The following is a 23,493-nucleotide window of genomic DNA, read 5'->3' on the forward strand; positions in this document are numbered from 1 at the left end:
GAGTAAAGACTTCACTGAATACCAGTAACTTAAATAATCTGTTTTAAATCTTCTTGCGCCATGCACAAAGCCTATTATAAACTGACCAAACCTGCTTCGAAAAATCAATTACAAAATACTTACCGAAGCACTCTCTCAGATCTAGTAATCAGTTACACTCTCATGTGCCTAAAACGTTTTAATAAAAAGCATGCTGGAGGGCACACACTATAGCCTGGGACCTAAATTCTGAAATGCGCTACCTCTATTCCAACAACAAAAGGAAAGTCACACCCTTTTTAGGAAGCTCTCAAATCGTTTCAGTTCTGCCGATTCTTGGTCTTCTTTATCCCCCAGGGTGTATCTTTAAAAGTTTATGGCCTGTAGTTCCAGGATGTTCTGTGTGTGCCTGTGCATATTAGGAATAAATAAATATATAAACACATCAAAATTACTGTTTTCCTTACCTGTACTACATATTCAATGCTGGAAAACTGAGGTAAAAGTTCTGCGGGCTGATTCATCTCGGATATTCCAGCATATGTGGGTGGAAACTATAAAACACAGGTATATTGGTCATTCAGGTTTTAAAAAAACTACAAAAGCAAAATTGCAGAGAATTATTGTTTATTATTCACGTGGCGAGTTAGGAAACCTATTTGTGATTTTCAAACAGACAAATTATTCAAAACTGGCTATTCTGAAACTAAACATGATTACAGCAGATCTCATTTATTTTTCTGAATTTGCCATGGCCATTCATTTCAGACTCTATTTACCTTAATGCATAATTGGATGTTAATGAAAGGGGAAAGGCTCTTCAATTCAATAAACAGTTCACTGTTTATTACACTGAACTGAGTAACCTTTCCTTTTAACTTAACATCCCATAAGACGGGGCTGTGGCTTGATGATCCAAGATGGTGGCCACCCTCTAATGGAGCTCTGTGCCAAGCCTTTTTATAAGTTTCGCTTATCACCTCTAAGGATGCTACCTGCCTTCCTGCCACATCGAATGCTACTCCTCCGGCAATGGCGGCACGGGGAGAGGTTAGCGGCCCCTCAAGCGGCTGCGGAGACTGCAGTTTCGCCATCCCGGCCTTGTGGCATGCTGAGGCCTGGAGGTGTAGGTGACTGACTTCTTACTTGAGAGGTCAGCTGGGCTAGGAGATGCTATTCCCCGTGCTGTGGTCATGCTGGGGAGGCACTATTAGCAACCCCCTGACAGTGGCAAAGGGACGGGAGGACCGGTTTCCTTGCCTCCCTGCCTTGTTGCGACCCAACAGCTTTCAACGCAGGAGGCTGCCTCCTCCTTGGCAGGGCTGTGTGGACCACGGGCGCAGGTGGATGTGGCTGTTGCGTTGCCAAATCTGACGGAGTGCTGTGGTCGGCACAGCAGCATCGAGCCCGATGCTGGCCTGCACAAGGTGATCTGTGGCCTGGCCTTTCCCAAGTGCTACTGGACCAGAGGGAAGAACTTAATAGTGATATCTCACTTTTTGGGATCAAAGAAGCTATATGCGTGCTCGTATTTGGCAAGACTCCGGGCCCTGACTGGCTACTGCCCGAGTTCTATAAAACGTACACTTCCCTTCTCACCCCGTGCTTGAAGACGCTTTACGGCAAGGCTATGACAGCTGCTTGTCTTCCACCCTCGCTTTGTGAAGTTCTTCTTATCTGTATACTTATACCTGGCAGAGATCTGTTGATGATGGACTCTTATAAACCACTTGCAGTCGTCAATGCAGATTACAAAGTACTCAGTAAGATTTTAGCAGATCTTCAGGCCCCTCCAGTCCCATATATGGTCCATCCAGACCAAAATGGGTTTGTACCAGACAGAAATACTTCCCTCAGTTTGCACAGATACTGGAGTATGCGTCCACTGTCTGGCACCCGGCAGGTTGCCTGGTGTTAGATTTAGAAAAAGCCTTTGATTCACTGGCGCTAACCTATTTGTTTGAGGTACTTCCAAAATACGGTGTGGATACCTGCTTCATTTGCTTGATTAAACTCCTTTGCAGCCAACCTTCCGTTAGGGTAAGAACAAGCCATCTTGTTTCTGACCCATATCAGTTCACAGGGGCACCCGTCAGTAATATCCACTGTCCCCACCACTATTTGTCGATCACCGAGCAAGGTGGTCGGCTTCGGATCATTGAGACCTTGGCATTGGAGGAAGGGTAATCTCTTCTGGAAGTCACCCTGCCAACAGGGAGATATCCCAAGCCGGCAGATGACCAAGAAAAGGAACCACTTCTGGGGGAGGAAAAGTAAAAGGCGCAAAAACCTCCAAGAAGAATCCAGAAGGGCTGAGGATACTAAGAGGACCAACCTGGAATAAGGACACACGCAAAAAAATTTGTAAGATATCAAGGAACAAACTAGGAGTGTGAACACAGAACAAGGACGTTTGCGATGGACTCCAAACAAGGTCTTATATTTTAGCTAGCCTCACTCTCTAAGTCACCAAGTCCTTCTTTCGCTTGCATGAACAATGGACAGGTGATTTTATTTGACATGCTACGCGGCATAGGGTAATAATGATTAAGCTTTACCTTCCACCTTGCCAAGGGGGCTTAGGAGCTTCAAATTTTGAGCAATACTATCTGGCACCTCAACTGCATTAGGTGGTCAGGTGGGTATCAGGTCCCCAGCTGGATGACATCACGACTGTAGCCCCTGTGAAAGTTAACACATAATCTGCACCTTTTTCATCCCTTTTCCAAAACAGTATATCGCTGCTTACATTCATTGCTTGTTGAGTGTTGTTGCCTCAGTTGATCTGGCTTCCCGCAAAGGAGAGGATGCCGACCACCCTGCCCAGGGCCCATTTGACACCTGGGCAGGAGGGAAAATTAGTAGTCAGAAAGGCGTGCCCACCACTCAGGTCAGTCCCACCCCTAAGGTGAGCTGGCGGATGTGGACACAACTTTTGAAAGTTTGCCATCTTGGTGAAGGCAGAACTAGAAACTCTGGTACAGGGTTATGCCCACTTCCCACAGGAAGTGGTCCTTTAGAGGGCACAGTAACCGTAGGAGTATGTAGCCCATTGGGTACTGTAGGAAAGTACCCTCTTTTTGGCATGGTTACCCCCACTTTTGCCTGATATCAGTATGCTTAGACTGTTGACACTGGGATCCTGCTAACCATCACCCACTGATTGTGCTCTCTCCCCCTAAATTTGGATGCCTCTGACTTTTGTGCACTCCACAATTGGCATACAGGTGTCCCCTTATAAGTACATAGAATATGGCACTTAGGTTCTCGGGGCATTGTGACACCAGGGGTCATCCATGGGCTGCCGCATGTATTATGCCACCCATGTGAGCCCATGCAAAATGTGTCTGCGGACCTGCCATTGCAACCTGCGTAAAAAGGTACATGCACCCTTTCACCACAGGTCACTGTAAGTCACCCCCATGGTACGCCCTCCTAGCCCAGAGGGCAGGTTGCAGTGGACAGAGGTGCCCCTGCAAACTCCAGTTCCATTGCACTGGACTTCATAAGTGTGGGGAAGCCATTTTACCCGTGTACAGTTGCCAGTATTGCTAGTTTGATTCCATATACTCTGGGGGCTCCTTAGAGGATCCCCCCAGTATTGCTCCTACCAGTCTTCCAGGGTTTTCCAGGCAGCCTGCGCTGCTGCCACCCCTCAGATAGGGGAGGCAAGGGTTCACCACCTCCCACTCCAGACCGGTTTCTGCCCTCCTGCTGCTTGACCAGCTCAAGCAGGGAAAGGCAGAACAAAAGACTTCCTGTGAGAGAAGGAGACAACACCCTCTCTCTTAGTAAAAGGTGTTACAAGGCTTGAGAGGGGAAGCCTCCCCAAGCCACCGATTTGCACATTTGGTGCCCTCCTTGCATAAACCGGTTTGCACCAGCCTAGGGACCCCCGGCCCCTGCTCTGGTGCGAAAATGGACGAAGGAAAGAGGAGTGACCACTCCCCTGTTCATCACAATCCAAGGGGTGGTGCCCAGAGCTCCTCCAGGTGGCCACTCAATTCTGCCATCTTGAAACTAAGATGTGCAGAGGCCCCTGGGAGAATCTGACATCAGAGACCCCTCCCGATATATGCTAGGTGACCAAAACCCCATTTAGGGCTATTTAGGGACTCTCTTGCGGGTGGGTCCCTGATTAGACATGCAAGACTCCACCAGGACTACTCTGCATCGTTTACTTCTGCTTCTAGCCACTAGATCTACAACTGGACTCTTCAGGAACCGACAAGCCTGCAACTCCCAAGATGACCCCGCCTTGCAACATTGTTTCTCCGGCTCCTTCCAGCAACTGCAACATTTCCCTGGCTGTGCATCCTCTGGGGTTGGTGAGACTTCAGCCTGCAGCAAGAAGGAATCTCCCATGGAGTGAAGGAGTCACTCCCCTGCATCTGCAGGCACCTAATGTCATGATGTCCGACTGTGTGGATATGCTCTCATCTGGAACTGCGTGGATCCTGCATCACAGGTGGTGGTCTGGAGTGGTGGTCTGGAGTGGGAGGCGGTGAGCCCTTGCCACCTCTTGCACGACAGTACCCCTGTGCATCACAACTCTTGCAGCTACCAAGGCTTGTTCAAGGGATCTTTAGGCTCGGTGTAGCCCTGGCCCCAAACACTTCATCCTGCCAATCATAGTCTCCTCTCTGCTGCTCCAGTGATGTCTCACTCCTCTCCAGGTGTGCTGATTGTGCCTCACTTCAACCTAGTGTGCCTGCTGCCAGTGGGTTGCCTGTGGGGGCTGGGACTGCTTTTGTTGGCTCTCCAGACTGCTGAGGGTCAGCCTAGACTCAACTCCAAGGGTCAAGTCTCCTTGACCTTGCTGGTCCTCTTCAGCCTTGCAACTCTTATTTTGCTCGTCTTTCCTTTGCCAAGGCTTGTTGGTGGTTCCCTTACACCCCTAACCATCTGCAACCTGATGACTAACGTGCAACACCATATGGACTGCTCCAAGGACTCCTCTGCAGTTCCTGGCCTCCACAGCTATTCCTCTTCTTTCCCTGTCAACCCAGACCTTCAGCCACAGAAGGGTGGGTGGTAGCTCCTGTCCCCATTGGATACTTCGTTGTGGACTGGACTCTGTCCCCTTCTTTTGCAGGACCTCTTCTGCCTGAATCCACCTTTGGTGTCTTCTAGACTGGTCCTGTTCTTGCACAATTTGTTTTCTAAGTCACCTTGTTCGTCCTCGGGAAGACCAGTTACTTACCTCTGCTCTTCTGGTAGCTGGGGGTCCCTTAAGTACTCACCTCTTCGGGTCCCTTGTTCTTCCAGCTCCTTTCCAACAACTCCATAGTCTTGGATGGGGGACTTCACTTCGCATTCCACTTTTTAAATATATGGGGCCAGATGTAGCAAGCCTTTTGCGCCTCAAACGCAATGCACAACCTCAAATTGCGAGTCAGTACCGACTAGCAATTTGAGGCTGCGACTCGCAAATAGGAAGGGGTGTTCCCTTCCTATCTGCGACCGCATCGCCATGCAGAGTTGGTTTGTGACCGCGAATGCGGTCGCAAACCAACTCGCAGTTACCATCCACTTGAAGTGGATGGTAACTCATTCGCAAAAGGGAATGGGTCCCCATGGGACCCCTTCCCCTTTGTGAATGCCAATATAAATATTTTTTCAGAGCAGGCAGTGGTCTTATGGACCACTGCCTACTCTGAAAAAACCGAAACCAAATGGTTTCGGAATTTTTTCTTGTTGCAGCTCGTTTTCCTTTAAGGAAAACGGGCTGAAAAATGAAAGAAAAAAAAAACTGCTTTATTCAAAAAGCAGTCACGGACATGGTGGTCTGCTGTCTCCAGCAGGCCACCATCCCTGTGAGTGCCTAGACTCGCTATGGGGTCGCAAACTGCGACCCACCTCATTAATATTCATGAGGTGGGTCTTTGCGACCCCATAGCGAGTCGCAGAAGGTGTCTGAGACACCTTTCTGCATAACATTTTACGAGTTGCAAATTGGGAGTCGCTATGACTCGCAATTTGCAAGTAGCAAAATGTGTTTTTGCTACATCTGGCCCATGGTACGGTCCTACCCAAGGGTCCTAACTATTTTTCACTAATTCCTGCCAATGTTTGTTATATCTTGTGCCAATTTTTAATTATTACTGTGTGTATATATGTAGTGTGTACTTGCCTCCAGTTGGTGGGACTGCCTATAAGTAATCTAGTGTTGTGTTACTATAATAAACTACCTTTAAAGTACCTTTATTTTTGTAACACTGTGTGGTTCTTTCATGTGTGATAAGTTGCTGTGTGACTATTGTGGTACTGCATAAACTTTGCAGGTCTCCTACATAAAAGTCTTGGCTGCTCATCCACAGCTACCTCTAGAGAGACCTGGCTTCCTAGACACGTCCTACATTCACTAACAGGGGTCGTCTGGACCTGGTATAAGGTGCCAACACAATAGGTGTCCACCACACACCAGGCCAGCTTCCTACAGCTCCTACTTTACATTCACCTAACACCCCTAAATTAAGTACCAGGAAATCAGACCCCTGGTGACCTGAAGAAGAAAGACACTCCAGAGACACAAAAGGCAAGAACTGAAGATCAGTGACTGACTGCGCCAACCCTGCCAACGTGCCTGCTGACTTTGGCAACTGCGAGAAAGACACATTATCCTTCAGCTGCTGAAACTTCCAAAAGCCCAGGAAGACTACCAGCCTACACCCCAGCACAAGGAACTCCCGTGGAGCAGCAGAGCTGCTTCCCTGAACCTTTGCAGGTACCCATTAAATGCTGAAGAGGACTCCAGGCTGCCAAAACCAGACGCCAGACAGCACCACTGCACCCATCCCCCTAGCCCGAGCCGAACTGGGCCAACGGTGCTAGCGTGGTCCCCAGCATCTCCAGAGGCCAAGTCTATTGTGGGTTTCCCCATTGTGACCTTCACACAGACGCTTGGAGCTTCTTTGAGCAGGCCGATCTCAACTTCGACCACCTCTGGTGATGCCAACCTGAAGGTCCACTGCACCTATGCACCTTGATGCCCCAGGCCAAAGTGAAGAGAACCACTGGTGTCTCTGCATCTCCAAGGCTCGTGAGACTTGCGCCCACTTTTTGGTTCATCTAGACTGGTACCCCAGTCCATGCCTGCAGCCTCTTTCTGTGGGCCCCTCCAATGCAAACACCCAATGGTCCAACAACCCTCTTCAACCAGACGCCCCAGACCAAGACTAAGAAGAAGAGGAAAAGGAGCACTGGTGTTCCTATGCCACAGAGCATTGAAAGAATCGAGCCCACCTGACTTGGGGGTTCACCTTGACTGGACCCCAGTCCTCACCTCTTTTCGACCATACTGATCCTCTTTGACTAGCATTGTGCACCCAATGCTGTACCACACCTCTGCATGCGGCCACTCCAGTGCCGCCCAATGTGACCTGTTGGTGTGGTCGTGCACCTTGCCCTATACGCATCTTAAGTCCAGAAGATGGGTCCTGTGAGTCACTCTCCCACTACTGGCTGGGTATTACAACTCTCTTAGTCCGCTGTACAAGGAACCCCTTGCTACAAAATGGGAGGCGTGCCTGCCTTGCATGTTCCGATGCACCAAAAGGAACAAAGTAACTGCGTGGTTCTTGGACCTGACTCTTTTGCTAGATAAACCTTTGATTACTCACAGAGGAAAGTCACCCACTCCTAATCAGCTTTCCACTTGGGCCTACTCCCTGGATGCCTGGGCTCAGGCTGACAGCATCGCCGTGCACCAGAAATATATCTGGGGCCTGCGGAAGTACCCAATCTATCTGGGACATTCTGCAGACTGACATACGGTCTTCTGTGAGGGATGATAACCTCCTTCATTGATAAAATTACACCTAAGGTCCATCCACGGTTCATAGTTTCCTTGCATGGCACAAATCCTCTTTGAGCAATGTTGTCCATCCCTCAATTTTAGATGACATGTATTTCCGTGCTCTAGTAAAGCATTGGTCCTCTTTGCTTACTGCAGAGCTATGGAATAGCTTTGCAGTTGAAGTTGAAATGTGTTCCATCTTTTATTACTCTAGCGATCCTATGCCCTCTCCAATCTGACACTGTAGTCTGCGCACTTCTATTAACTACTGTTCTGCACACCTTGGCATTATCTGTTACGCCATTAACGGGAGTGGATTGTTTAATGGCGTTGCTAACTGTATGGTCTACTAATAGACTACCTGTTATACTGTGTAACTATATAAATGCTTAGTGAAAAGATTTTGTTTAAAAATCCCATAAGACATTAAATTTACTTTTTAGAAAGCACCATGGGCACCAACCAACCTCACCCACAAGGAACACATAGCCAAAATAACAGGCTGCCTGGTACCAAATCTCTTCTAAAGAAACAGAACCTGAAAGAATTGTTTCACAAGCCTTTTGGGCTCTGTTTCTGGTATTCATGGTGGACAGGAAAACCTACTATATGATATTCAGAATGAGAAGAAAACCTACGATCTAAGTCCACAGCAAGGCCAAAACGTTACCCTCCCTATTGCTCAAATACTTGCACCCTAAAATATGGCAACAGGAACTAACACCACCTCAAAATCTGCTGTGCTCTAAACAATGATTGAGCACCACACCATTTCATTAGGCAGGAATAACTACATCATAAAACACCAAAATACATGAAAAACAACTACAAATGACTCAAATTAACCATGAATGGGCCCTCAGGGGAAATGAAGCCTGTATCAAAGGTTTGAGCTTAACGTTCCTTCCAGATTAGAGACATTCATCAAAAGGAGAGAGACCAACATTCTAATGGGCTTTTGTCAAGGCAGCAACCCAGGCAGAAGGAAAGCTGAAGTATTTGCTCTTTCCGCAGAGGAGGCTCAGCTCCTGTATTAGGTTGAACACAACTTTAAGGGCCAGCAGAGGACTTGCAAAAGTTGTTGGTACCCAATTGCGTTTGAAAAGAGATGTTCTGCCTGGATCTCACCTTGGCTAAGCCAAAGTACAATAAAAAGATTATTGTTTTGGTTAGGAATGCAAGCTGATCTAATGCACCTTGGCCAGAAGTGTGCTCCATGTCAAACGTGTTAAGGTCACACAACTGCTAAAGTCCACTACATCCCCTTCCTCCTAAAAGAGTGATTCAACTTAGTATAAATAACCCTAGTGGTCCTTTGGAACCCCCAAAAAAGGGTACAAATACATTCTTGTCTTACCAAACTACACGTTTCCCCATGGCTATCTACCTGGCATTGTCACTGAGAACCTGGTTACTGGGATGAAGTTCTGCCTTGGACACCCCTCTGCAATGAGGCAAGTACTACAATCTTCTGATTGTAAATGATGAGTAAATTAATGTCAGTCTACCTCAACATAAAACTCTGACCAATTCTTCTCTCTAAACCACATCAAACTCACTCACCCTCTCTGCGCACGGCCCAGATTAAGGAACATATCTTAGATCAGGACATAATTATCATCTCTACTTAATATGCTCTTCAACGCTAACCCCTTGTGGAGCACTCCATAGCTGCTTTGGCTACATTTGTGCTATGTCAATATCTTATCTTGATAAATAAAATGAATAACAATAGTCAAGCAGCGTCAAACATGGCAATAGAAACTACAGAAAAAGTAGAGGAACCCAGAATACGGAACAACAGGAACCAGAGTTGTCTACTGAATGGTGATTAGTGAATCAGGAGATTATGAACTTAGCAGAAACATCTTGTGAGGAAGTGGAAGCCCGATGACAGAGGCTGAAAACCCTATTCTATGGATCAACAGGTATGAATGTCACGGCACATATACAATGTGAGAGTGGGGATACAGCTCAATAGGACACGGCGGCTAAGGATAAATAAGTACCATACACAAGGTTGCGAGAAAGGTTTAGCGTATCACATCCTTGGAGAAGAACAATAATCTCACACTTTAGCTTGATCAAACACTCCACCTGGGGTATTTTAACAGGTATCCACAAAGACCATTTTCAAGGTTATAAGTCCTCATTCTTATAGAGAGGGCTACCAGGATGCTGGGACAACAGATGACTACTGTAGCTGACTCATGTTCTCCAAAAGAGGCAGTTCCTAAAATATTTGTAAATGGAATCTTTGTTTATGCCCCTTCATGTGAACCAGCCACACCTCCCACCTGTGCATCAGCTGACCTAACCAAGTTATCACACTTTTTCAGCAATGAAAGTATGGAGGACAGAAGAAGGTTAGAAACAGAACAGATAGAAATATGTTGTGATTTAGGGAGACCAAAATGTGTAAGTGGCAGAAACACCATGAAGGATGTTTTTAATTCTTTGTGATGTTCTGTAATTTCCTGTTTGGGAACATGATTCCACAGGCACAACAGTCTTTGCTGCTTCTTTTGCTTAGAGTAAAGACTGAGCTTGAGGTTCGCCAGTCTTCATGACTGAGGTAATAGCAACTAGGAAAACAATTTTCTATGTCAAGAGGTCACTGTAACAGGATGATCTGAACAGATGCTGCATTAAATTGGTAACAACCAGACTGAAATAAATCCTACTAGGGATCATGAGCTTGTTGGAGAATGCAAATGTACAAAGCCTTCAAAGTGCACTCAACAGCTTCATTTTTTCAAATAAATATATTACCAGGGGTAATAGGACTACTGATGTATCATAAATATTAAATCATCAACTAAGGAAGTCTTTAAGGAACTATGGTGATGTTCATAAGCTCCGAGACTACTACATAGCCAATTCGTTTTCATTTTAACGTCTAGTATAATCCCTTCTAGATGCACATATGAAGGCAATCTCTTTACAAAAAAAGTAGATGAATCTAAGTCATTACCTCTTCTGCCATGTATATTTGTCAACAACCAATTAACTGCTAATTTATTTTTAATATGTAATTTACCAAAGTCCCAGTACCTACATCTCAATATTATTAAACTAGGGCTTTATGTCCAAAGCCAGTTTTCAGTTGCAAACCTATGATTTGCAAATGCATGGGCTCTGTGACTGGAAAATGGTTTACTGTTAAGTATAAAACCCATTTTGAGAAACAGAAATGTACTTACAACTCACGCAATGGGTCTACCAACCTATTCTGCATCACACGTAAAAAGGTGGTGGGGAGGTTAAAAGGAACTCCTTAAAGGCAGTGGTAACAGATTTTCAGAGGTGAAGCTATTCCTACTGGACAGCTTCCCCTTTGAGAATCATGTCGACAATCGCTGCCTGCTCCCCACACCGTGTTCCCAAACAGGATTTTTTTCCAGCTAATAATTATCTTGGCTCCTTCGGTATACTGCAAGATCGTAAGCACCAACACCTTATGGCCAGCAAAATCAACTCTTCTAGGACTGAGGTCATTTCTTTCCCTTCAACAGGGAACAGATGTATGGTTCCTCAGATGTTCTGTTGAACAAAAGTCTTACTACCTGTTTCAACTGAATATCTAGCCATGGGACTGGGTGTTTCTGATTATCTTTCTTCTAAAGGAGAAACACAAGGTCCAAGTGGACGGATGTGACTAAGTTTCACACATGGATACACAGTTAAATCTGTTGTTTCTGGACTCAACATTCAATGAGTGTTTTCCCACATGGTTTTCTTTGCAACAAAAGGCAATCCTCATAGTCCTCAATTCACATCTCTTCTAGGAGCAGAAGAGAATTATCTATGGCATACCCTGCACATTCATTTGTTGGTTAAATTGATCTACACCTTTTCATCATGCCCCTGTTTCACAGTCCTCTCCAAACAATGATTTCCAGCAATTTAATATTGCAATGGAGGAATTGCCTTAAATGGGAAAAACAGCCTTTCCAGAAGGTAGAGGGAGCCAAAAAGATGTCAATGCCCAAAAAAGGTAACTTCTGCAGAAAAGCTCTCCCAGTGTCCTGTTGATAGGTAGAAAAACACAGATGTGGTAATGTTTGTTAGTGCTGAAATGTGTAGTCCTGGTGGGGAGTGGGTAAGGCTCACGCTCTGTTTTCAAGTGTTGTAAGGTGACAGCATCTTTTGGAGATGCTTTTTCCAGCTCTGCCTTTAGTGCTGGCATTACCAACCAGCTCAGAGAGAGAGAGAGAGAGAGAGAGAGAGAAAGAACTTCAGAATAGATCCTTTATCCTCCAAACCACTCTACCAATAAACAAATAAACAAAAACCCTACTGCTGTCTAAGAGATTCAGCTCCATAGGCCCATCAACTTGGTCCCCCTACTATGCCCAAAACCATTTTACTCTAGGCCTCCTGAAAGCAACTGTGCACTAAGCTCAGCGATAACGCCACCACACACATCAATGCATTTACCACTACCTTTGAGTGTCATTTTGACTTAAAATTACCAATAAAATTTACTTCAGTTGCCTTTTTACAACTTAAGCTTTCTCCACATACTGATGATCCCTGATTTTTCTCTTAACCCTTCAACCTTAAATTTCATCACTTGGTTCTTCGTCAACCTTCACCTAAACAAAAATATTACACACTAAAATTACAGTATAAGTGGTTTAAGTTTAAGCATTCCAGTGCACATAATTTTCCCTCTCCCACATTTTAGAGATGCTTTATTTACATAAGCCACCATATACTCAATTGCCATCGGGTTTTCACTGAGAAAGAGGTACAGTTAAAAAAAAAAAATTATAATTTTTAAAAGTCCTCCCTTGCTCTGGATTACTAAACGTTTGCAAGACATTATTCAGTTTCAAACTTTGCATTTTATTTGTGATCATAAATTTGACATAAGTTAGAAGGTCTGTTTAGTATTTGGTAGTTAGTGAATCATGTCCATGGCACTGGTCCCCAGAAATGCTCAAGCAGCGTGTACTTCATTGGCTAGTAAACTACATTTCTCCTAACAATAAGACTTGGAGTTACACAGACTGAATTAAAAATACACCGTTTTAGTGAATAGGTCGTCTGGCCTGTTCAAAATCTTTGACTAAATTGCAAACTTGGCAAAATGTATTATGAAAACGAGAAACACAGTAATTTAACTTACCTGATTTCGCTGATAACAAAAGTTGCAGGCCCAAAGTTTTGCTCTGTAATCTACCTGACTGATAAAAAAAAAACAAAAGAACAAAATGAGTAAAATAAGATATTTTACTTCAATGCTTACATTCATTTCACACGGACACAGAATAAAAGCTTAATTTCATATCAGGACCATTTTGCAACAATACGCGAGTAGACACTCATTCAATGTGGACATTATGCTGCTAGAAGCAGGTATTCTAAACCATCAGAATGTAGGTCATCTCACCTCTTGTATCACCTGTGCTATTACAATTGTGAATACCTTAAAATGTCAATAAAACAAGGCTCTTCCAGGAGGAATCACGTTTTTATTAATTGACTTTGGGATTAGCTCTGAGCATAGTATTTTAGGAAACTAGCAGAATGAGTCACAGCTTCTAGCATCGTGTTTGTAGTGCATCATCCTTGGAGAATCTCACCAGATATTCATTCAGAAGTTAAGAGCCTAAACTCTCATTGGAAGGACTGGTAACTATCTTAGAAACATCTAACAGGCACAGTATACTTTATAAGAAAAGTAAACGTCTTCTGAGAGACAGATAAAAATGATCAACAAAGCTAGAGTTAACACTTCCATTTATAAACTAGGGTGTACAAAAATATGTATTTTTGGTTGAAATTTCACTTTGAGCTTTTAGACGGGGGAGGGGGGTGGGGGTTTGGGAGTGGTGCGCCAGTATCTCAGTTGCATTTTTAGGCAAGATACCTGCATGAGACATGTTTAAGTGCAAAATGTTTCAAATCAAGACATTTCTGTGTGAGAGTATTTCGTTATTCTTTTTTTGTTACTGTTATCACTTTTGAACAGAGGCTTTTTGAGTATTAAGCAAAGGTTAACAAATCTGACTGCAATCAATTTAAAACTAGATGACAAACAAACATGCATTAATATAACAAATTCTATTTCAATTACCATAGGGGGTTCAGAACAGCACGACAAGTGGTCCTGCTGCAAAGCACTGGCTCATACTGAATAGGGGGTAGATCTGGCCGCTCTTTCAAAGGTGTGAAGAGAGAAGCCACTGGAACCACCATTCTGGTAGCCTCTAGCCGACTTGAAGGCCAAACATTCCAGCTAAATCGAACTCCATCGCGGTCCTCATTCTGCTGGATGAATTCTAAGAAAGTCGTCATTGTGAAAATCCTTTTAAAAGACCTGTAGGAATAACACAAATAATGAATAATTCAATGAGACATATGGTAAATATTGTATTTACATAAACAAAATCAACCGACTTTTTTGAAGAATTCCACATTGGCTAACATTTGCATTTCATGACTTACTGCATTGTTAAACGAGCTTAAGGCAGTTAGGTCGGTGAGCAACAGACCCATTTACACGTTAGACTTGTCACTGCTTATTTTCAGCTCTCTGAAAAAAGAAAAAACAAAAAAGCAGAGTATCTATTTTCTATTTTTTGTAGAGTGCCAGTGGTCACCTAGAGCGCCAGTGGCCACCTCTTGGGGAAGTAGAGTCTGAAAACTTTCAAGTGTTCAAAATCTACCATCACTTCCTGAGGTACACTTTACCTGGTCACTGAAGCTACATTTAGAGAGTCAAGTGTGAAAAGGTTTTTGGTTAATTTAATTGGAGTGCAACAGTAACCAGAACCCTAAGATAGGGTGATAAACACCACAACCCATTATGTGCACTGCCTTATAATTGAGATTCCAAGTGGAGAAGATTTAGCCGATCTTTTTGTGCATTTCTTTTCATATGATTGACCCTAATAGGACTGTGGGTCCAAGGGAAGACGGAGGCGAGAGGCCTGGCTTTGAGCACTGAGTCAAACCTCCTGCAGAGGCCTGAAGGTGAAAAAGGCAAAGAAGATGGCAACTAATGGGTTTGGGCTGAAGCTCTGTTCTTCCAAATACATGTTTTGAACATGCTGCGTGTCCCCCTTTTCTTCAATTTCTGGGACAGATGTAGGTTACTGGTCAGTTCTCTGGTGAGTAACTGTTCACTGTCACTTTTTCCAAGGACTTGAGTACTATTGCTTTGATTATCAAATGGCAAATATTCCATTTTAAGCCTTCACTCTCCAAGGAGACAGAGTGGGTAAGCAGTCAAGGTTTACTTTAGGTGGTTGGGGGGGGGAGAGGGGGTAGATGTAACTTAGAAACAGCAGGACAAAAAGGAATAACATCAAAACGGCAGAGCTATTTAGTTTATTTCATTGTGTGGTTTTCTAGAGCACTGCTGAGGCAACAGGATTTAGTGTACATTTTGTAAACCGGTCTGTTAACATAAGCAAGTTACAAAACAGAGTCAAAGATAAAGAAGGGCAAGAGAGTTACAATACTAAGGTCTGTTTAGATGTTATTTCTAAGTTGGATGACCATAGTAGTCCAACAATAATACGAAGAGGTGTTTTTAAAAAAAAAAAGAAGATCTTGAAGATGCGAGGCAGGTTCCAAAATCCAGTTGTAGGGGGCTCTAGAGTGATACGGAAATCCCTGAAAACGTCAGAGTTTGTGACTGAGAGGAAATTAACTTCTAGATTTCAACGAAAATGTAATCCGTGCTTTTTTGGTGCCTTTGGCCTACAAAGATGGTGAAGCAGGTTTGACTGGTAGGCACTAGGCAGGATACTTTAAGTGAATTGCTTTATATGCTAGGTACCAATTTTGAATTTAATTCTGGCTTGTAATGGTAGTCGAAGTAATGTTATTAATATAGGTGAAAATAAGGATATATTATTCAAAGGATGTTAGAAGTCTTGCCATGAAGTCGAACAGTGCTTTCAGAGGTACAAGAGGAGACCGCTGTGAGCTGTTAATGGCATGTTACCAAAATTAAGACATGAAATGAAAAGGGCATGCTCTGCTGTTTTCAAATGTGTGGAGAGAGTAAATGTTTATTTGTTTCAGTAAACAAAGGTAGAAACTGGTCACTTTGGCATGTTGTTAATGTGTGGCGTAGTGTGTGGTGGAGCTCAGTGCAAAGTCCAGCAATTACATTGATGAGTGAGGTATCAAAGCCATTTTTGTGTCTACATTGAATTAGCAGGAACTCGGTTGTCTGTGAATTTAGCAGCAAAACGTTGTTAGAAATTGAAGTTTGGACTACTGTCAAGTTGAAGCAGACTATTCCACTTTCAAGATGTAGTGGTCATACTGAGGGAATGGCTTAAAGACAATTTGCAGAGAAGGCATGAGGAGAGGAGGGTAATGCTAGATAATCTCCAGCTGAGAGTGGCCTGAAAGTTCACAGCACTGAGTTGTACTATCTGGCACACAAGTATAATTTGTTGAAAAAGTAGCTGGCTGATGAAAGAAACACAGAGAAGATGTTGATAATCAACAGCATGTCAGTGTACCTGGGAGGCACTACTGGACAATCAGCCTTCATGGTAGTGGTATGTTGCTGTTGAAAGAAGAGCCCAAAGAGGAAGGAAGTGACCTCAGCATGCTCCCCTTGGGGGTCTAAACCTTTTCATCATAAATGGTGCAGCAGACTAACATCTGTATGGATATGCATGTGTGTTACACATGATAGTGACATTTATAGCTTGAGAGGATTGCACACCTTTGTAATAATCAGGTTAGACTTTGCCATTCCTGCTGCTCAGTTCCTGATTAACGAGCTTCTGAACTGTGCAGCCACCTAAAATGGCACTTTGGAACAAACCATTCATCATGTGGTGCAGCCACTGTTGTACTTGGATGCTGGGAGGAGAGCAATCAACTGTTTGTACCAAAAGATGCTGTCATTACAGAATCAGTCAATTTATGTCCAATTTTCAAAAGGCATGGAAGCAAACTACACAGATGGTGAGTGGGGTAGAGAGGTGAGGTCCAGCAACACTCAGATTAATCTTACACAATTCTGTTACTTTCACCACTCTATTGCAACCCCTGCTAATCTTCACAGGATATACAAACTTCCTTACAAGTCTTTCCCTAGGTGTAAACCTGAAGGCACTAACATTTTTCAAAAGGTGTGGGTATGCTCCGGCCCTTTTGAGAGCAGGTTGTAGTTTAAATCTCAATGCTGATAGGCAAGATGGACCTCCTCTGTGCAAACTGGGTCTACTATTGCACCCTGAAGGTATATGAAATTAGTGCAGAATTACAGATCTTTAATTCTATTCAAGAAACAAATTATTGTTATGATGTGGAAATCGGCATCAGCTTCTAGAAACCCTGATTGGATAAGGGAGTTCTGTAGAGGGCTTACAGTTCAAAATTCTGAGCCGGTGACCCACAAACCCAACCCCCCTCTCCCTCCCTCGACACAGGAACATACTTATATTGTTGCCCTCCTCCCTGGGGCCCATTCAGACGGTTGGCTCCGCAGATCAGGGCCAGAAGACTGCTCCTGCACGCAGACTGCATCTCCTAGGCTGGACTGTGCCAAGGGCCAGGTCGTTGAAGGCAGCTCACGGGAAAGTGCTCTGGAGAGTAGCTGTTGGAGCCAACAAAGCTCCAGAGAGGACCCATTTTGCTGGGGGCCTCGGAGTGCTGCACTGGACACAAAGCAGCTATGCTCTGGCCTCCGGCAGAGACCGATGATGATGTCCGACCCCACCTACACATCAGGCAGTGCCACGGAGGACCACACAGGAACCACAGTGAAGCCTGCGTGTGTGCGTAGCAAGAAGTACTTTATGCCTTGGGATGGTGTCCTCTGGATAGGCCTTGGGGGATGGGGCGGCAGCAGCGCCACCATGTCTTCCTGGATCTTTGAGGCCGCATTGGCCCTATACTGCCCCTACAGAACTGTCATCAACAACGCAGGGAGGGCAAAGGGGGGGTCTTGCCTGGGGGCCTCTCTCGGGGGGGGTGAAGTGTTGGGGGGCAGGCATCAGCGTGTTCACCCACACAACTTGCTTCACGGGACCCTGCTGCACCTACTTCCACCCCTTGAATGGACTCGGGTAACTGTCCGGGCCCTAGGTACTCCTTTGGCTGTGGTGGAACTTGAAATCTGGGCTGCATACTACAGCACTGGGCCACTATAGGGAGCCTGTTGGGGTGAGAATGCAGACAAAGATACTCGAAGGAGTATTCAATTTAAACCAGCTCCTTTATTGAAGTCGACCCACAACAACATCAGCAGCCATCCAAGACTGGCGTCCGTGAGCAACTGCCTTCACGGACGCTCGTGAGCTTTGGACGTCGCGGACGCAGCGAGGAATCCCATTAGAATGCTCAGGCCTATGCACGAGCACAACCATAAATAAAGCAAAACAGTATTACAATAGCTCCTTTCCTTACAACACAATGAAATGCTAAAGTACAAGAAATTAAAACAAAATCTGACAAACTATAAGTGAAAGAAATTAACTCAAAACAAAATATGACAGTTTTGATGGTAACTTAACGGAACGATTGCTGCGAGTACGCTGCACAGCAAAATCTCCTCCGTTAGCACACACACTTCTTGAGAAACACAAGCTCTGGTTTTCCCCCCAACATTCTCAAAATAGGATGTATCTTGCAACTCGTGAAGGTCAGTAGCTATGTTTTCATTACAACCAATGGATGTATCCGATGGGATTATGCCATCAGGATACATGTGAAAATCCCTGTCAGAATATACTTACCCTGAAAATTTCAACATGCTAAGCAGAAATAGGCACAACACTATTCTTATTCTACCATCCCCTTCATTCCAACAAAAGAGAATTCCTGTTAGCCTTGATAACGTTTACAGGTAAAGAAAACCTAGATAACCCCTTAAGGACTCACTGTGGCTTCCTGATCACAACATAATTCTGTACATTGATTGGTGTATCTGACATTATTTCTGAGATCATAGTTGCGCTTCTGCAAACTTTGTTCTTACGAAACTCTGGTTTGTAATTTGCTCCAATCAATTCCACAGAAACATTTGGATTTTTTCACTTTCACATGAGTCAACCACAGAGGACGTAAATTGGTTCTCGGCTCCCTGCTCCTAAGAAGAGGCAAAGGAGACAATCCTGTAGTAGACTGAGGTGTAGCGCGATAAACCCAGACTTTCGCCTTAAGAAAACAAGAAACATCAACATTCGTAGCAATGGCTGTTTGAATAGCCTCCTTTAAAATTCGGTTGGCCCTTTCCACCAGACCATTCGACGCTGGGCTGTAAAGGGCTACTTGAGCATGCTTCAGATTTTTTTTTTTTCATAAAATCCTCCATTTAAAAAAAAAATTAAAATGCACTCCATTGTCTGTAACAATCAAAGATGGAAGACTTTCAATTAGAAACAGTTTCTCCAGAAAAATCACAAAATTAGAATCAGCAAACTCCACAAATGAATAATGAATCCATTTAGAGAAGTAATCAATTACTACGACTAAATACTTCATGGTTTTAGGTAATAAATTAAATGGCCCAGAAAAATCTAGAGCTAATTTGTCCCACGCTTTGTCAGGAAGAGGAACATTACACCAATGTCTAGTAGCACCCTTCCAGTGTTTATCAGAAACAATACAGTGAGAACAGTTGTCCACAACACTTGTTACCTGTTTGTCCACACTGGGCCACCAATAAACCCCTTTTAGTTTTTTTGCACGTAGCGGAAAGGCCTAACCCCTCGTGTGCAATTTTGATAATCTTAATCCTCAGACCACTGGATGGAACAAATAGCTCGCCCCTCATGCAGATCCCATTCTCACACGATAATTCCATTGAAATTTGGTTAAAAGTTCTTAAATCACCATTGAGATTCTTTTCAGAAGGCCAACCACTTTTAATGAAGTGCAAAACCTATGTCAACACTTCATCTTTAGACATGGCCATACTCCAATCATCCTTTGCGATAATGCCATCACGAGCTGAAACAGCAGCCACTAAGCCCACAACACACTCCGTATCACGGTCCACAGCAGTATCATCAGAATGCGGCAATGGCATGCGCGAAAGAATCTGCACAAATATTTTTCCCACCTTGTACATAATTCACATTAAGATTATACTCCTGTAATTTTAAATGCAAGCGCACCAAGCGAGCGCCACAAAGAAGATACACTTAAGGTTTGTGGTCAGTGTACAGATCACAATTGGCGCCCCCAAATGTAAGTCTAAAATGTTTGCACCGCCCATACACATTCCAAGGCCTCTTTCTCAATTGTGCTGTAATTACTTTCTGCGTCTGTAAGAGATCTAGAAGCGAAACCAACAGTGTCTTCCTGCCCATTGTTCCACTGGCCAAAAACAGCACCAAGCCCATTAAGACTAGCATCAACAGTTATAAAAGATTTGGCCAACGAGTCAAAGGGCTTAAGAGTAGGAGCAGATAAAACTAATTCCTTTATCTTCTGGAAGTCATCAGCGGCTTGACAGTCCCAAATGAACATGTTGCCCTTTTTAAGCAACGATCTCAAAGGTTGAACTATCAATGCAAAGCCTGAAACAAATCTTGCGTAATATTCACACAAGCCCAAAAAAGAACGTAGAGCATTTTTATCAACAGGAGATGGAGCATCTCTGATTGCCTCTAAATTGCAAGACTTTGGTTTTATCCCATCTCCAGAAATCTTATGGCCCAAATATTCCACTTCTTCCAACATGAATTTGCACTTCTCTGATTTGACTGTCATGCCACACAATTGTAAAACACCAAATACCTTCTTCAGGACCTGAATATGTTCCTCAACTGTCTCAGTATGAACTAGTATGTCATCTTGGAATGCTTGAACATTAACCATTGCCCCAAATAATGTGTCCATCATCTTCTGAAAGACACGGGCAGCAGAAGCTAGACCAAATGGCAATCTACAATACTTGTATACACCAAAAGGTGTAACAAAAGCAGTAAGCGGTTGAGAATCTTCATTCAGGGCTATCTGATGGTAAATTGAATGTAAGTCTATGGTAGAAACAAAACACGTAGAATTACTTATGCTGATCACCATTTCTTGAATGTGGGGTAGAGGATGACAATCTACCAAAATATGTCCGTTAAGAGATGTCAAATCAACACAAAGCCGAAGATCTCCTGACCTTTTCTTTGTGAGAACAATAGGAGAGACCCATTCGGAAGAATCAGTAGGCACAATAATTCCCTCAGACATTAACTTATCTAGTTACTCCTTCAGATTTGGCCTAATGCTCAAGGGTACAGGCCTGACCTTATGCACTATGGGTATAGCTCCTTTTTTTTTTTTTTTTTTTTAAACTTAATGCAATGCTCGAAACCTCGAACAGTTCTAACTCTATCCGCAAAAACTTCTAGAAATAGATTTCAATTTGTCAATCACTCCTCCTGCAGACACTAGTAATAGAGAAACATCACTTCCAATAGCAGGCACAACTCCCTAAACAGTAAGAACGTCATGTCCAGGTCATAGAATGATGCCAAGCCTAGCTAAATCCTTCCATCCCACAATATCTCCTCCATTATCTGCAACATATATTTTTGTATATGTGCACCTCTCCACAATCTCTAAATTCGAACAGAAGTAGTCAAGGAGCTCAATATCCTGCTCACCGAAAGCTTTAGGACTTATGTCAGGCTGTTTCAAAACATTAGAATTTGACCAAAATTTAAAATCAGGGGTCTCTGCCAAAATTGTGATAGGAGCTCCTGAATCAGCCATGACAGTTAACCTTCTACCTTCCACAAGTGCTTCACACAAAGGCCCCTTGATAACCTCAGTATTCAAGTGCATGACAGAATCCATAGAATCCACTGTCAAAACAACACTGGAAAACCTTTCCACGCAACTCTGTGTCTAATCTTCAAAATCATTGGATTGTACATTACTGATCCTTACTTTACTAAGACTACCAGCTATACCAACACCACTGACTGTACTGCTACACACCACTTGAAAATGTCCTACTTTGTGACATTGCAAGCATTTTTTTCCAACTGCAGGGCATGATGGATTATTTCCAATGTGGTTACGAGAACCACAGCAGAAACAAACTCTAGCAGCTCTCCCCTGTTTCAAGGTCTTCTTGTTGATTGCACAGATCGTCTCATCCTCCAGCACACAACTGACAGTAGACTGGCTCCTGTGACTGGACAAAACTTTAGAAGAAATAGACCTTTCTATACTTTTTGCAATATCAATAGTTTCCACTTAAGTAGGATTACAACAAGCTAACAGACATTCCTGTACCTTCTTTGAAAAACAGTAAAACACAAATTGGTCTCTTATATAAATATCAATATTATTGCCAAAATCACATTTGGCAGCTAAGACTCGTAAAGTTGCTACATATTCTTCAACAGTTTCGTCAGCAGTTTGCTTACACATAGCAAAGTTGAATCTTTCAAAAAGAACACTGGATTTGTCAGAATACTGCTTTCCCAAACTTTCCTTTCCTTCCAGGTAGATATTCCAAACGGCATACCCACTTTGCTGCGCCTGAAAAGGCAGCAAATTGTCCATCACAGGTTGACCAGCAACTCCGAGGTGAATGAACAACAAGGCCATCTTTCTAGCAGGAGCAAAGTCATTAGCCTCAGTGACCATACAGTAGTTTTCAAAAATTCTCAGCCACTCACTCCATTTAATGTCAGGCTTGCCACTCCTTTGTAAAAAGTGAGGAGGTTGAACAACTCCTTGATATTATGCCATAATAAAAAACTTATAGTTAGAATGAATAGTCAATATTCAGTTTAAAGAAGAAGATAAAATGTTGACTGAAAAAAAACCAGTAAACAATTCAAAAATGTGTTCAGTTGAAACTGTAGGTGCGATGCGTTAGATTGCCAGAAGATAGGAAGAAAATGAATGGCTGTATCACGCCGATCTACAGAATATATACATTCTGTCGAAATGTAACTTCCTAGCCGGTCACATGACCACCAGGACCGTCTGCATGCAGGAAGTAAGTGTGCATCGCTATAGGAGGCTGCAGTGGCTCGTGGGCTTGCGAGCCAGAGACTCGGCCACCGGGCCCAATCACACTGCAGCAATATTGCAAGATATACAGGACTCTGGCTCTTTCCTCAAGAGCAATATATGGGAAGTGACCCTTAAGGCAGTGGCGGGGTTTTGACAGCAGCCGTTCCTGGGTTCACTCTACTGGGGGGGAGCGGGGACTAACGCTTTTAACTACCCTGATATCGATACCACATCCACTCCAGGAGCCCTCCAAACTGCCAGGCTTAGATCCTGGGCAGATGCCCTTGGCTTAGTGAACGCTTGGCGCTTTCATCATTACACCGAGCGGCAAATCACAGACACATATCACTCGCCCCAGCATGACACAGCTTTGCAACTCATCTACTTCCTTCTCCTATCCTCCGACATAAGACTGGCCACTCAGACCTGCAGCGCTTACAGAACGAAATCAGAGATCTCAAGGGCACCACTTGGGCCCCTCTCTTGCAGGTGGAGCAGCGCAGGTTGACACAGGTTGACCTAGATCTTCAGCATAAACTCCTGGACTCCAGGAAATTGAGTCAGCTCCATTTTTTTGGGCAGGGTCTACCAGATGGGGGACAAGGCAGGCAAGTTGATTTATTGGTTGGCGACTGCTGACTGTCTCTCTACTATGATTACCGAACTGAGGTCCGCAGAGGGCGAGACTATAACTGAGGCAGCTGGCTTGGCGCAATGTTTCACCTCCCATTTCCAAGACCTCAATGAAGCCCAAG

The 23,493-nt window shown here is 43.9% G+C and overlaps 1 protein-coding gene across 1 annotated transcript in view; it reads right to left on the minus strand.

Annotated features, from left to right (window-relative positions):
- SEC23A (SEC23 homolog A, COPII coat complex component) overlaps window positions 1-23,493 on the minus strand; it is a 754,311-nt gene that overhangs the window by 696,118 nt on the left and 34,700 nt on the right. Inside the window, exons 2-4 of the mRNA XM_069208610.1 lie at window positions 13,863-14,105; window positions 12,912-12,969; window positions 447-533 (exon numbers count right to left, since the gene is read on the minus strand). Coding sequence (XP_069064711.1) covers window positions 447-533; window positions 12,912-12,969; window positions 13,863-14,083 — 366 coding nt within the window. The 5' untranslated portion in view covers window positions 14,084-14,105. The remainder of the gene's footprint in view (window positions 1-446; window positions 534-12,911; window positions 12,970-13,862; window positions 14,106-23,493) is intronic.

The sequence above is a fragment of the Pleurodeles waltl genome, chromosome 9 (assembly GCF_031143425.1).
Source record: "Pleurodeles waltl isolate 20211129_DDA chromosome 9, aPleWal1.hap1.20221129, whole genome shotgun sequence".
NCBI classification, from domain to species: Eukaryota; Metazoa; Chordata; class Amphibia; order Caudata; family Salamandridae; genus Pleurodeles; species Pleurodeles waltl.